The sequence below is a fragment of the Heterodontus francisci genome, chromosome 13, assembly GCF_036365525.1.
Source record: "Heterodontus francisci isolate sHetFra1 chromosome 13, sHetFra1.hap1, whole genome shotgun sequence".
Taxonomy (NCBI): domain Eukaryota; kingdom Metazoa; phylum Chordata; class Chondrichthyes; order Heterodontiformes; family Heterodontidae; genus Heterodontus; species Heterodontus francisci.
Genome location: NC_090383.1, coordinates 91431517 through 91447883, shown reverse-complemented (window position 1 = coordinate 91447883; position 16367 = coordinate 91431517). Strand labels below are relative to the sequence as shown.

Below are 16367 nucleotides of genomic sequence, written 5' to 3'. Positions count from 1 at the left end.
TAGATCACCTCTCAGGCTTCTAAACTCCAGAGAGTATAGAGCTAATTTACTAAGCCTCTCATCATAGGGCAACCTCTTTATCCCAGGAACTGATCTAATGAACCTCACTCTACTGCCTCCAATGCAAGTATGTCCTTCCTTAAATATGGAGATGTTTTTACCTTGAAAATTGAATATTCTAACGCACTCCTGACCCGCCTCCCAGATTCAACTCCCCATAAACTTGGTTATCCAAAGTTCTGCCTGTGTCCTTGCTCACACCAAGTCTCGTTCACTGTGCTCACTGACCTACATTCACTCCTCACTGACCTGCATTTGCTCCCAGTTAAGCGGCACCTCAATTTTAAAATGCTCATCCATGTTTTCAAATCCCTCCATGGCCTTGCCCCTCACTTTCTCTACAATCTCTTCCAGCCGTACAACCTTCCGGATATCTGGGCTCATCTAATTTTGGCCTGTTGAACGTCCCTGTTTTTAATTGCTCCACCATTCGTGGCAGTGTCTTCAGCTGCCAAGGCCATAAGCTCTAGAATTTTCTGACTAAATGTCTCCACTTCTCTGACTTGCTTTCCTCCTTTAAGACATTCTTTAAAGCCTACCTTTCTTTGACCAAGCTTTTGGTCATTTGCCCTATTTATTTAGCGAGTGCAAATTGCTGAGCCAAGCGATAGCCTCATTTGCTGAATTTAAGGTGATTAGTCCGCCACTTAGTCTGTAGAGGGGACATTCCTCAATAATGTGCAGCATTGTTTGTGTCTCCACAAATACACAAGAGGTTTGTACTGAGACTCTAATATTTCCTTATGTGGCTCGGTGTCAAATATTACTTTAAAACACTCCTGTGAAACAGCTTGGAACGTTTCTTTGTTAAAGACACTATAAATACAAATTGATGTTGAATTGGACATATATCGCTGTTCCTTTGTTATCAATGGGTGAAAATCCTGTAACTTATTACCTAACACCATTGTGGAAGTACCTTCACCACACAGACTACAGCAGTTCAAGAAGAAGCATCATCTCGAGGGGAAACTGGGGATTGACAGTATATGCTGGCCTTGAGTGACACCCATATTCCAAGGATGAAGTAAAGAAAAATCTATGTAAAATGGATTAAAAGCCTAGACAGAAATATTTGTTACTAAAACAATACTTTTATGTTGAACGGATATGTCTGTGTAGCAACCTAATCTCCCTTGACAGTCCCATATTGGAAATTGTTGGGCCCTATGGGCTCAAAAGTACTTGGAGTTAAACCCAGCAGCTTCTCCTTCATCTGCATTCCAGCTCAAACTGATGCAACAAAAAAGAGCTACACAGGAGGCCTGACAAGGACTTCCTCATCCAACAGCCACACTGCTACAAAGCGACTCTTAATTGGTCTGTGTTTCTAGACTTCGTTCTGTGAGCAATGTGTCATGCACACAAGAAGTGCGATGATGTAACAATCGTGAACAAAATCTGAGGAGTTATAAAAAGTCTTTTTTTTTTTTTAAAAAAAAAAGGGACCTTTCTTTTAAAAAGTGAACAATACTCCAAAATGGCCACCAAAGAAAAAGGCTTGGCCTTTGTGTATTCAAACTGTGACAAGAAAAAAGGACAAATATTCAAAGCTAAGAGGTGTCAATTGTACCCCATCCTAAAACATTCTGGAATTGAATGTCGTCTTCTGAAACAAAAGGTGTGAAGTAGCCACGTGCTGGGTCATTGTGTGATCACCATGGGGAAGAGACCAGAGTGTCTCCTACCAGGCTCTATCCAACAGGGACCACTGTTCTAAATTTGCTAATTGGAAGAATGTTGTTGCAATTTGCAGATGACAACGATTGGTGTAACTAAGAATATGGAGTCCTGCACCAAAATACAGGAAGACATAAACAGTCTGGGCAGATAAATAGGAAATGAAATTAAATATCGTACATACATGTTAGGAGCAGGAGTAGGCCCCTCAAGCCTAGTCCACCATTTGATAAGATTATAGCCGATTGGATTGTAACCTTGACTCCACATTCCTGCCTACCCCGATAACCTTTCACCCCCTTGCTTATCAAGAATTTATCTACCTCTGTCTTAAAAATATTTAAAGACCCAGCTTCCACTGTCTTTTGAGGAAGAGAGTCCAAAGACTCAAGATCCTCAGAAAACATTTTTCCTCATCTGTCTTCAATGAGTGACCCCCTAGTTCTAGATTTGTGAAATGTGAGGGTGCATTGTCCCTGCTGGTGTAGATACATGGTTTTCTACAGCACATAGCATTCTGGGTAGGATTGTCCACTATTGTTAAACATTGATCAGCAGAGTAATTAATTGCAAGCCAAGTCAGCCACTATTCTGCACTTGCTCATTCAGCTGGGGGCTGAGCTGGAGCCTACAGCCTGGAACTTGGAATGGGAGAAGTAGGAAGAATGAGGAGAGTGTCATGCTAGGCCCCCACCTGCCAAGAATGAGGCACATCAATTTTGTCATGAACATTGATTTTTAACTCTTGTTGGAGTGAGGAAATGACTTGTTAAACAGATCAGCTGTGGCTGGGGAAAAAAAATTTACATGCTAACAGACATCGAAGGTGAGGAAGTGCATTCCAGGGCCTCTAAGGAGGATGCAATCCACAAGGGCCAGGAGTGGTTAGACCAGCTGAGCACATGACTAACTGGCTGTTTCAGGGTTTTCTTTTGAACTGGCCAGAGTTTGAACTCAGTCTGTTTGTTTCTGGACTGAGAAGATCGCTGCTGTCTGCTTCCATCTCTTTCTCTCAAGCCTCTGAATCCATTGAAGATGTATGAACCCCAAGAGAGAAAAGTCTCCTCCAGTGAATGAGGTTTAAGAAGAATACTGGGCTCTAACGAAAGGCAATATCTACCTAGAATCAAGGACTCTACAGTGAGCTCGAAGAATCATAAAAACTGTTCAGATATTGCCTCAAACTTTTCCACTTTACCTGTCTTCGTTTTTCTGTCTCTATTTGCATGTGTATCGCATATGCATGCCAGTGTGGGTGCCAACCAAATTGGAGTTTTATTTCAACTTTTCATCTTTAAACCTAAGAAAGCCTGTTGTGCTGGTTTCTCCGCCTTACAATTGGAAGGCGGTGAACAAGGATTCGCCAAGGGGGAGCTAAAAACAACGGTGTGTTTAAAATTAATCCCTGTTACGGTAAGACTAGGTGAAGGCTGAAAGGGAACCTTAGACTACTTTCTCACCAAGTCATAACAAGAGAGACAATAGTTTAACACTCTCAAGAACCTGTAATCCATCTACGTTACTGGGATGGTAAGACGGATTAAAAATGCTCATCAACGCAACACCAGTAAAACATCCCACAAGGGGGGAAAAAAAGTTTCTCATGAGACAACCCCTTCATCCCAGGAATAAAGTGAACCTTCTCTGAACTGCCTCCAATCCAATTATATATCTCCTTTAAATAAGGAGACCAAAACTGTAAGCAGTACTCTAGGTGTGGTCTCATCAACACTTTGTACAATTGTAGTAAGACTCCCCTACTTTTATACTCCATCCCCCTTGCAATCAAGGCCAACACTATTTGCCTTTCCAACTCCTTGCTGTACCTATATGCTAACTTTCTGTTTCATGTACAAGGACCCTGAGATCTCTCTCTCTACTGCAGCATTCATCTGTATTTATTTGCCCTTCTATACTGCTTTTGGAATTCCAGTTCAGCTATCATGCATTGTACATCATTTCAAACTTGGTTGATGTATGATGACTGCAACATACAAGGCACTGGGTGTTCCTATATAAAAGAAAATATTGTGCATCCTGTTTTAAGCTTGTGATTGACTTGTCTGTAATTTGAGGTACCAAAAATGAAGGTCACAAAATGTATGTTTGAAAAAGATGCTGCACATTCAAGCAAACCGTTTAGCATTGATTGCCCATTCTTTAAATGTTAGTTCCAGTATTGCAGATATATTGTGAATGGATGACTATTGAAGGCATGTATTTCTACATGGCTGTGTTTGGGAGCATTGTAAACAAGCTACTTAAATTACTTTTGATAAGTCATTGGAAATGAGATGGTATTACAGTCTATGCATTATATGCTTCTGAGAAGCAACTATGCATTTTCTTTTTGTACACATGAAGTACACTCGATAGCAGATTTTATAATACAGTAAAAGGGGAGGTGGTGGCGTAGTGATAATGTCACTAGACTAGTAACCCAGAGCCCCAGGCTAATGTGTTGGGGACATGGATTTGAATCTCGCCACAGCAGATGGTGGAATTTGAATTCAATTAATAAATCTGGAATTAAAAGGTTTATCTCGTGTGACCATTAAACCTTTGTCGATTTGTTGTAAAACCCCATCTGGTTCCCTAATGGAAGGAAACCTGCCCTCCTTACCTGGTCTGGCCTACATGCAAGTCCAGGTCCACAGGTGACACTACCACTGTGCTAAATGGGATAGATTTTGAACAGATCTAGCAACTCAACAAAAAAAAACTGGGCATCCCTCTTAACTGCCCTGTGAAATAGCCTAAGCAAGCCACCTGGCATCGACCTAGGCACCAGAAACTACAACGGCAAGCCCAGCCCTGTCAACCCTGCAAAGTCATCCTCACTAACATCTGGGGTCTTATGAAGAATGCAGGAGGGCCTGCTAGGAGCAGCACTTGACATCCCTAAACATGAGTGGTCAGCCTGGTGAAGCTATAACATAGGACTACTTGTATGCCAAACCTCATGCAATAGACAGGGCTAAGCGATCCCACAACCAACAGATCAGATCTAAGCTCTGCAGCCCTGCCACATCCAGTCGTGAACGGTGGTGAACAATTTAACAACTGACGGCAGGAGGAGGCTCCACAAATATCTCCATCTTCAACATCAGTGCAAAAGACACCGTTAAAGCATTTGCATCCATCTTCAGACAGAAGGGCCAAGTAGATGGTCCATCTCTGGCTCCTCCTGGGTTCCCCAGCATCATAGATGCCAGTCTTCAGCCAATCCGATTCACTCCATGATATCAAACGGCTGAAGGCACTGGAAACTGCAAAGGCTATGGGCCCTGACAACATTCCAGCAATAGTACTGAAGATTTGTGCTCTAGAATTACTTGTGCCCCTAGCCAAGCTGTTGCAGTACAGCTACAACACTGGCATCTACCCAACAATGTGGAAAATTGCCCAGGTATGTCCTGTGCATAAAAAGCAGGACAAATCCAACTTGGCCAATTACCGCCCTATCCGTCTACTCCCAGTCATCAGCAGAGTGATGGAAGGGGTCGTTAATAGTGCTGTCAAACGGCACTTACTCAGCAATAACCTCCTCCACTGATGCTGCTTTTGGGTTCCACCAAGGCCACTCAGCTCCTGATCTCATTACAGCCTTTGTCCAAACATGGACAAAAGAGCTGAATTCGAAGTGAGAGACTTGACATCAAAGCAGCAGTTGACAGAGTATGGTATCGAGCAGCCCTAGCAAAACTAGAGTCCATGGGAATCGGGGGAAACACTCTGCAGCTTGGAGTCATCCCTAGCACAAAGGAAGCTGGTTATGGTTGTTGAAGGTCAATCAACTCAGTCCCAGGACATCACTGCAGGAGTTCCTCAGGGTAGTGTCCTAGGCCAAACCATCTTCAGCTGCTTCATCAATGACCTTCCCTCTATCATAAAGTCAGAAGTGGGGATGTTCACTGATTAGTGCTGAACATTCCACATTCGTGACTCCTCGGATACTGAAGCAGCCCATGTCTGTATGCAGCAAGACCTAGACAACACCCAGGCTTGGGCTGATATGTGGCAAGTAATATTCATGCCACCTAAGTGCCAGGCAATCATCATCTCAAACAGCAGACTCTAACCATCTCCCTTTGATGTTCAATGGCATTGCAATCCCTGAATCCCCCACTATCAATATCCTGGGGGTCACCATTGACCAGAAACAGAACTGAACCAGCCACATAAATGCTTTGGCTACAAGAGCAGGTCAGAGGCTGGGAATTCTGCGGTGAGTAACTCTCCTCCCGTCTCCTCAATGCCTGTCCACCATCTACAAGGCACAAGTCAGAAGTATGATGGAATACTTTCCACTTGCCTGGATTGGTACAGCTCAAAGAAGCTCAACACCATCCAAGAAAAAGCAGCCCTCTTGGCACCCCATCCACCACCTTCAACATTCACTCCCTTCACCACTGACTCACAGTGACAGTAGTGTGTACCATATCCTAGATGCACTGCAGCAACTCGCCAAGGCTCCTTCGACAGCACCTTCCAAACCTGCAACCTCTACCTCCTAGAAGGACATGGACAGCAGATGCATGGGAACACCACCACCTGCAAGTTCCCCTCCAAGCCACACACCATCCTGACTTGGAACTATATTGCCATTCCTTCACTGTTGCTGGCTCAAAATCCTGGAACTCCCTTCCTAACATCACTGTGGGTGTACCTACCCCAAGGAGAGTAGCGGTTCAAGAAGGCAGCTCACCACCACCACCTCTAGGGTAATTGGGGATGAGCAATAAATGCTGACCTAGTCAGCAACGTCCACATTCCCCCGAATGAGCAAATAAAAAAAAAAGTAAGGACTTCCTTTGTTGCTGGGGAAGATATCTAGTCACTTTGTTAAATTTCCATGTTAGCTCTAACTTATATGTTGGAACTTGTCTTCGAGCATAAGATATCTATTTCTGTTAAGGATCAGCATACCATTTGATTTAATAGTAAATCAGATCAATTTACGTCAATAACCAGGAGGTCTCAGCTGAATAATTGGAACTATCTTGCATGTTTCAAAAGGAGGCCGAGTTTAACTGTAGGAAGGCTTTTTGGAAAAAGAATGTATATCGTGGCTGAAGTTACAAGAGACTTTTTAAATGTTTTGTCCAAAAGTTAAGTTGTAGGCTGTCTGGTTTCATACACTTCTTAGAATATCAATTTTAGTGAGAGTTTGGTAATGATTTGGAGTTGTAATTTAGTATGAGACATCTGTTGGTTTATGGAGGTATTCAAACTGACCACATGAAAGCTGTATAGTAATATAAACTGCTTGTACAGGCCAGTCATGTTGCTAGTGAGTTGGTTTTACAAACTGCAAGTAAAATGTGAGAGTGCTTCAGTACATCCAGTCCCTATCTGCTTGTTTGGGTAATTCAGACGAATGTAAAACTCCTCATTGTGCTATTTGAAGAGGGGCAGGGAATTCTCCTGTAGTCTTGGCCAATGTCCCTTTTTTTTTTCAATCAATATAACTAGAAACAGATGAACTGACCATTCCTCCCATTTTCAGTTTGTGGAATCTTGCTGGTGGCTATGTTTGCCGACATAAGTGTCTGCATTTTAAAAGTAAATCATTGCATCTGGAGCAATTTGAGATGTTATGATTTGATGTAGTATCAAATAAAGCAAATTTTGTTTATTGATGGCTTAATTTTAGTTTTACAGCCAATGTAGAAGTGTTCAGAGAATTTACTGGGGCTTGGCATTGTTTGTCTTGACTAAATCTATCCATGTGCTTTTGTTAGTGAAAAGATTGAGAGTTAGAATTCAAATATGCAAATGATTAAAGCATGAAAAGCATAAAACCAAGAATTCAATTTAATTGGTAAAATTGCATTTTATTTTGATATGCAATCGAAACAGGCTGTGTTAATTTCTGGTTTATTTAGATTATGGTGCAGGATTGGATATTGTCTTATTTCTGAACTGCTAATGCTAAGCTTGTCTTTTTTCTTGTATCCTTAGGTACGTGTTTAACCTATGGATAAAGTTGGAAAGATGTGGAGCAATTTAAAATACAGATGTCAGAACCTTTTTGTTAATGAAGTTGGAGGCCGAAATGAAAATGACTTAAACTGTTCGAAGTGTTCGGTTGGTAAAATCTCAAGTGTTGGTGATCTGCCTCAGCAAGGTTTGAGTCCACTAAATAGACATGGAACTATACCATTGGTTACAGGCACATGTCTAAACACAAATAGAAGAACTAGAAACTGTGTTTCTGACATCCCAGAGGTGGTTGAAGCTGATTTAGATAAAGAGAATGAAAATTTGGTTGCTGCACCAGAGTCTCATCTTGTTCGAAGAGACTCTTACTCCCGCCATGCTCCATGGGGTGGGAAGAAGAAACATTCTTGTTCTACAAAAATGCAAATGTCATTTGATACAGATAAACGCTTTAGTAGGACAAGGTATGGGTTACAGAGACGGGAAAGACGATATGGTGTAAGTTCCATGCATGATATGGATAATTTGTCTAATCGGACTATGACACGACAATCAATACGCCAACGTTTCCAAGAAACTGTAGGATTATGTTTTCCACTACGAACACGTAATAAACAGTCTAAGAGCTTATTCTCAAACAGGAGAAAAATATTGCTCTCTGAACTGATGCTTGAAAAATGTCCTTTCCCAGCTGGGTCAGACCTAGCCCAGAAATGGCATCTTATTAAGCAACATACTGCTCCTGTGAGCTCGCAATCACCCTGCTGGCTTGAGACGTTTGATCCGACATTTGCTTCTGCTGAAGATGAAGAAGATAGGCTTCGAGAAAGAAGAAGGCTCAGCATCGAAGAAGGGGTTGACCCTCCTCCCAATGCCCTTATACACACTTTTGAATCCACTGCACAAATGAATCAAACATACAAGCTGGGACCAAAGTTAGCACCTGGGATGAGTGAGCTTTCTGGTGACAATCGCGCAATGACAAATGGAGAGTGGGACTCTGAAGAGGACACAACGACACTCTGTCTCCAGGCACGCAAACAGAAACCACGGCAGGTGCCAGGAGAAAACCTTAGTCACTCTGCCAGAACTGGGCCCTGGAAAGTACACACGCAAATTGATTACATTCATTGCCTGGTGCCAGACTTGCTTCAGATTACAAGTAACTCTTGTTACTGGGGAGTGATGGACCGTTACGAAGCTGAGGCTCTCCTTGATGGCAAGCCTGAAGGCACATTTTTACTCAGGGACTCGGCACAAGAGGACTACCTCTTCTCTGTGAGCTTCCGCCGATATAACCGCTCCTTGCATGCCAGGATTGAGCAGTGGAATCATAATTTTAGTTTTGATGCCCATGACCCCTGTGTTTTTCACTCCTCCACAGTAACCGGCCTTCTGGAACATTATAAGGATCCTAGCTCATGCATGTTTTTTGAACCTTTGCTTACTGTTCCACTGACCAGGACTCTTCCTTTCAGTCTGCAGTATATCTGCCGTGCAGCCATCTGCAGCTGTACAACATATGATGGAATAGATGCACTTCCACTTCCCCCGCCTCTACAAGAGTATCTGAAAGAGTACCACTACAAACAGAAAGTAAGGGTGCGATGGTTAGAATGAGAGCCATCAAAGATCAAGTGAGGATTGCACCCAACAGTTCTTGGCTTTTTTATATTGCTGAAAATTGCTTACTCTCCAAATACATGGGATATTATAGTTGCAAATTTATTCAGAAAGAATGTGTTTTGAGTTATTCAAAGCTTGAATTGACTAACAATGTGTGGTTTCTCTTTCAGGTACTTGAGCACTTCGTGGTGTCTGATTTCCAGTGGATGCTGTAGGTCCATCTATAGATGAATGTGCATGTGTTTATTATGTTGGCATTTAGGGACTTGCTAGCTTTTGTAGTTGTCTGTTCAGAGTATGGTCAAAAAGGAATCATTTGATTTAGGGCAACTATGGGGCTCTGTAGAATTGATGCAGAAGCTGCAAATAGAATGCACATTTACTGTAGAATCTTGGAAATCACATGGTGGAATGAAATCAAATTTTAATGAGATCGCCATTGTGGAGATTCAACACCACTTTTGTGTTGGATTACTATTCTGGCATTTAACCTGGATGTTTTTAACCAAACTAGAAGGATTTCTTTTTGTTTGGATGTCTGCAAGGTTATGTTCACTTTTGTTAATGATAGATACTCTGGAGTGATTTCAAGATGATGGTTGAGTAGCATATTGTTATACAGTGCAGTTTGAGTGCTTGACTGAGGGAGTACTGCGCTGTTAGAAGTGCTATCTTTGAGGTGAGATGTCCCTCAGGTGGACGTTAAAGATCCCGTTGCACTATTTCAAAGGATAGCGGGGGAGTTATCCCAGTCTCTATACCAATATTTATCCCTCAGTTAACATCACTAAAAACAGATTATCTGGTCAATCACACTGCTGTTTGTGGGAGCTTGCTATGCACAAATTGACTGCCACAGTTCTTGCAGTACGACAGTGAGTACCATTCAGAAGAACTTCATTGGCTGTAAACACTTTGGGATGTCCTGAGGTTGTGAAAGGCACTATAAAGTGCAAGTGTTTCTTTTCTTTTATGACCAGTATCTCATGCTTGAGATTACTATCTTGAAATCATTTGCAAGCATTTTCTTTGAGGGGATGAGGCAACTTCTGTTTTGTTCTTTCCTTGGTGGCAGGTGTCATGACACTTTGGCAAAGTTGCTACTTGCAGTTTTTGCACCACATCCTCCAGTGAAAAGTTAAGTAACACTAATGAGTGACCAATTCGAGACTATAGCTCAATGGATGTTACTTTCTGAAAATGGCACTCAATGTAAAATCTGTCTGAACAGTGTAGAGGAAATTTCTTTTTAACTGAGATTGCAGTAGAGGATTCTGTAAATTGAATTGAGTTTAGAAATCCAGATACTGCATACAAATCGTTTGTTCTTAAAAGTGTGAGCAGGATTCCAGGCTAGCAATTGTGCAGTTGGAGTATAACAGTTTATTTTTGTAATTAAGGGTGAGTATAGGACCAGAGAATATAAATTTAAATGAGTGAGAAGTACATTTAAAACTGATCAGAAAAAGTCAATGCCCAAAGGTTTGGGTTGGAATAATTTGACATAAGAGAATAGACACACAAACACTAGGGACTTGTAAAACTGCAGCTGGATGCTATGTTAAGGTAGAGGAGGGATGAACTTCAGTAGGCAGATTTTGCTTCCTGTGTTTTAATTATACTTTTTTTTTAAAGTAATTTTCCTGTAGTTGCTGTTGCCCTATTCAGGCAGTAGTTTTTGCTATGAAAATATTCTAAGTCTCATGATGTCAACAATCTCTCAATTAGTGTTTAACTGAGACATCACAGAACACAGGATAGTGAACTTTTCTGTCTTTGTGCAAGTGAATTTCCCCTCAAATATAGGCCCTTAGTATCAATGTTTTGATGAATATGGGGCCACTTCCAAATATGTGGTTACCAGGAAGTAAGGTCAAGAATTTTATTTGTATTAATTACAGTTACATAGCTTTATGCCATGTATTAATGCAAGTTTTAGGTGGCTAATGTTTTGGAGGGAATTTGATTTGCATTTTTAAGGTGACCATTAGCTTATTTGGGACTCGCGACCAACCATAATTGAAATTTCAAACATGAACTAAGTATTTTAGTGAACATCTAGTGAAGGGATTGTTAATTAGTTTTAACTTTCACTATAAAGATGAAGACTACAATGCTCACCAAATATTAGTTTTTTGATTCCACCCACTTTGTCACAACTGGGTCAGTTTCACTACTTTTATTTCAAATGATTTCATGTCTGTAACATCACTCTGAAGAGTGTTTTACTTGCATGTTCTCATTGGATTAAAACTTTTCTTAAAATATCCAGTACTCCGAAGGTTTCAAAGAAAATACTTTATGTATTGGTTCCCAAAAAAACTGATATTTCTTAACTCTAGCCTTGTTCTTCTAATACAAATAAAATCAGTGCAGCACTGACCAGAAGATCAATAGACACTCTCTAAAATGCAATGTGATTCTCACCTGCTTTGTGCTAACAGCCATGCTAGGCAGCTATTGCAATTTTGGCTATGACAAGCCCATTCCTATCAAAGATTAGCTCATTTGGGCCTGTGTGTACTGCAGCTTGTATAACTAACTTGCCATGCCGTGTAGCTTCCTTCTGTGACAAAGGAAAAAGCAGCATGTAGCAGAGTTGCTTTATATTGTAGAAAAAACACTTATTTTGTGAACCAGATTGTTTGCTTCATGTCCTTGTGCTGATTCAGAATCTTAAATGTGCAGCCAGGATTTTAGCTTTTAACTGTTTAAAGGACCGCTCAAGACATTAGAAGGTGCCAGCTTAATTCAATATATACTGGAAACTTCAGATTCGGGGTTTCCAGGTCAATTAGATAGTGTATTCATGTGAAATCTGTTTCTAAAACTAAACAGTTTTTATTCCATATTTTAGTTATCAATATTTATCTCCTTTTGCTTTAATAACGCACATTTTTCTACTATGTGCTGTGCAGGTATATCCTGGAAAATCCTTACCCACCCTACTATCCTCTTTTTAAATAAGAGTTGTATACTTATTTTTGTGATCTGTTGTCCACAAGTGCTGTGCATGCAAACTTTCATCCAAATACTTCCAAATTAGTTTCTTTCAACTTCTAAGCTGTTCAGTAAACTTTTAAATACTCCTGTTTCACTTTTGTTCCAATCTGTTCTAATCATTAGTATAGAAGGCTGATTCTTGCCATGCATATGGTCATGTAGTTTGATTTAATGTCTTACTAAATGTGTCGAAGGTACACATTTTAAGCTGTAACTATTTGTATCACCAGCACAGTTAGCCTCCCATAACTGTAATTGTGTATATATCCCAACTGCATCTGGTTTCAATTTGCATTTCTATGCCTGCAGAAAATTATGAAACTAATCTAAGCTTGTCTGCAAAATAGCCATCTTTATGTTGTGCCCTGGCGATGCATACTCAATTATAGAATTGGTTCAACTGTGTAAGTTAGTTCTCTTCAGAGTCTCTGTAATTTTTAATTAGTATAGGCCTCTGATCAACACTTCTCGCTGCACCTGATTTACAACTTAAGGTGCTTTTGAATGCAATAATTTGTTCAAGTGACATGCCTGTCAGATGTTTTATAATGAGCCTGAAACTTGAAGCATTATATGCTGTACTATTTTTCAGCTAAAAGGAATCTTATTTGACAGATTCTCAATTTCTGGACGACCCTTTTACTCAGGTTGTTGAAGGAGGCATGGTGATGAGAGCAGGGTCCACAACCCTATTTACAACTAGCAATTAACTTTTTCTCCCAAACTGTCTAATTATGTTCAGAATCTTGACTTAAAGATAAATCTGAAGGGAAGTTTTTTTTTACACATTTTTCATCAATTGAGATAATGTAGTTGAAAAGGAAATTTAATAAAATCTTTTTTTGTTATTTAAACCTTTGTGTACAAATAAGGTATTTGTCATCCAAAGAGGAAAATTGATGTAGGACATTCCACTAACAGAATTTTGCCCTTTTGTGGTTGGACAATAATCTCCATAAGGTGCTGTACTTCACTTAAGTTAAACCAAGATGCGGCCTGTAGATTCTATGGCATTATTCAAAGAATTGGAAATTGTGGTGTCCTTACCATGTCTTCCTCATTCAGTACCATCTGAACCAGACTAGCTGATCATTGATTTCCTGGGTGTTTATAAATGGTGCTAATGTAGAATGGTTGCCGTATTTGCCTATGTATGTCACCACACTTCAAGAAGCAATTCATTGTATAAATGCTTGAAGGCATTATAAATACAGATATTTACTTTTCGTCTGCAGTGTTCTTGTACCATTTCCACCAATGCTATCTTGAGTAGTGGTCTATTGGGGCCTACACCAGTCAAATTGCACTGTGGTTTCCAATTGATGCGAATTCCTAACTTTTTAAGAAACAATAGGTAGTTGAGAATGTTTTTTTTCTAAAACTCTTGAAATGTCTTCTGTATCTTCATTATTGCACAATTTTTCAGAGTTTGAAGCTGTTTTTATGTGGAAGTTGAAGCTCTTATTGGATAAATGAGAATTTGTTGACCTATCATAATTTAAGTAAGGGGTGTCGCTATATAATCAACCTTCATATATTGAACTTCCTCTTAGCCTACCCCTTGTGTGTGTGTCACTCTTAAGTTTCAGTACTTTTGGATCTCCAAGCTGTTTGGCCAGGAACAACTTTTTATATACATAATGGGGTGGAAATCACTTGACTCTCCAAGGCACAAATTTCTAAAATGATGTGGTACCCGTTGATTCTCATAGCGCAATAATAGTGTCCTGTATGTGGTTGCAAAATAAAATGCATTTGAACACTTCCATAACTCCCACTAGCTAGGACTCAGCCCAAGTTTCTATATTAATGTATTTCAATAAATTCAAGTTCAGATTTTGATCAAAACTGCATCTTGTATCAGTTTAATAGCTCTAAAGGTAAACAATTCTTGTGAAACCCAAACATAATTGTCAAGTCTATGTATTGCACTTTATTGTGTTTTACGTATACACCATTTTCAAGCTGTTTTAAAGAGGTGTCCTATTTTGTTTGCTTATCTGTGTTTATGAATGTACATAATGGATTCTAAATTTAAAATAATTCAATACAGTTGAATGCCTCCACAAGTAGATATTAAGTTCCATGAAAAATTGCCTTTCCATTTGAATAAATTATGAAATTCTCAGTACCTCTGAATTTTACAAAGGATGATTTAAAATGTTCATGGTAGTTCTTGAGTTAGTGCAATTCTGTGATTTTAATATTGCCTTGGGTGGGGGCAGGGAAGATTATACGAATTCAATATTGAGCTAACACACTAACCTAAATCAAGCCAATAATTGAATGAAAATATACCTCCTACTTTTAATGGTCTTTGTAAACTTAATATTAGGGCAGTCTCAACCCAGTTTTAAATGAACATGGGTCTACAGCACAAAGTTGCTGCTGAACTGACACACACACTGGCCATAAAGATGGCTAGTGTGAAAATTGGAATTCCCAGTTATGAATTTAAACCCCAGCAAAATATTACTCTGGTGCTTTCAATTTTTGGAATTTTCATGAGACCCCTTTTGGTCCTCATACCTTGGTTCTTCTATGCTTGTGAAAGAAAAAGGCACATTTTTATTGTCTCTGCGATTTCCCCTGAACGGTTTTAAAGTCTGCTGTATATGAACTATCAAAATGAATGCTGTCTCTTGCTGTGCACATAGGTGGGAAGAAAATGTTGAGTTTTGCAGCTTTTCATCCCTTTTTCTGTGCTGTGACTAGTTTGCTTAGTGGATTCTGAAGCACTCTGCAAGATTTCTAAACCGATTTATAAATATTGAGTTCATTGTTTATTCCTTTGGTTTATTTTTCATTTGAACAACCTGATGAATAGACTGCAGAAATCCTGAAGAGGCAAGCATGAGCATTTTTTTTTTTAAGAGGAAGAGCCAAAGGTCAGTGGATAAGGTTCGAATCTGAATTTTTTTTCTATAAAATTCGTCTAAAAGATTGCACCACACACGAGCAGCAAGTAAATGGCTTGTAGCAAGCTATTCATGTATTTAGTTAATTTAGTTGAAGAAATTAAAAGCTGGATCATCCTTTGAACGTGTTTTATTTTTGAAAATCAGTTTTGAGCAAGATGGTGACCAGGTCCATTTGTTACAGCAACTGCCGCTTAACCTATGTAGTACATTCATGGTTTTTGGCCTCCATCTGTAATTGTTAGCAAACATTCTAGGAAAAGAAATAAAAGTTCAAAGAAAATGTACAGCTTTTTTTGTGTGGGCACTGTGACTTGTGGCATGGGAGCCCATATTATATGGTTGTATACTTGGTCATTATTTCTAATTGTACTTTATATTGCATTAAAGTTCTTTGTGCTGTCACAGTATTTTAGCAGCTTAGCTTAAAGTAATTATTTGCATATATGTTCAGCCCTTCAAACAAATACATTGTGCACTTTTTAGATTTTTAGAAATTTACTTTTTTTGTGAGGGAAGTGTGTGTTGATGTATGCTAAATGCTATAGATGTGTAAAGTAAGTAATGCTTTGTTTATAACTGTTAGTGCTTCTGAGTTTTAAAAACCTGGCTACATTTGTTTTTCTGAGAAATCCAGTTTTTAGCTATGTGGCCAATAAATGCATTTATTGTAATATGTATTCTGTTATACTCTTAACAAGTAAATGCTTGTTTAGGATATTGTTTACATTGCATATAAAAAATAATCTGATTCTGCTAACTGTAGATTAATGTTCATTCTGATGTGTTGTACAATAGTTTATTTGTAGTATCAGCTCTTTACACTTTGCTGTAATAATGCAACCATCCTTCCCTTTCTTTACACCATGAAGACTTCTTCGATGTTCACTCTGGCTTCATTGTCTTAATATGGAATAAAGACTACACACACTAAATGCATTTGTACTTGTGCTTTTCTTCCCAGTGTAGAGTATCAAAAACAGTGTTGCTGCTTCTCAAAAGTGAGAATGACATAGTTGCTTATTTCAATCCAGGGAAATTCTGCAAATCCACTTTTTGATTTTGGGTTTTAGGCCAGCTGAAACTTTTTAACCAAAGGTAGTAAAACATGTGATTCAACTAAACTATAATTGCTTA

General features: G+C 39.4%; 1 protein-coding gene across 2 annotated transcripts in view; it reads left to right on the top strand.

The window, feature by feature from the left end:
* LOC137376500 (suppressor of cytokine signaling 5-like) overlaps positions 1–16155 on the top strand; it is a 48460-nt gene extending 32305 nt beyond the window's left edge. Inside the window, exons 2-3 of one of the 2 annotated variants that reach the window (XM_068045183.1) lie at positions 7705–9320; positions 9480–16155. In XM_068045183.1, coding sequence (XP_067901284.1) covers positions 7720–9303 — 1584 coding nt within the window. In that variant the 5' untranslated portion in view covers positions 7705–7719 and the 3' untranslated portion in view covers positions 9304–9320; positions 9480–16155. Of the gene's footprint in view, positions 1–7704 lie in introns of both variants that reach the window. The other variant, XM_068045182.1, reaches the window with a different exon arrangement.
* Positions 16156–16367: the final 212 nt, after the last annotated feature.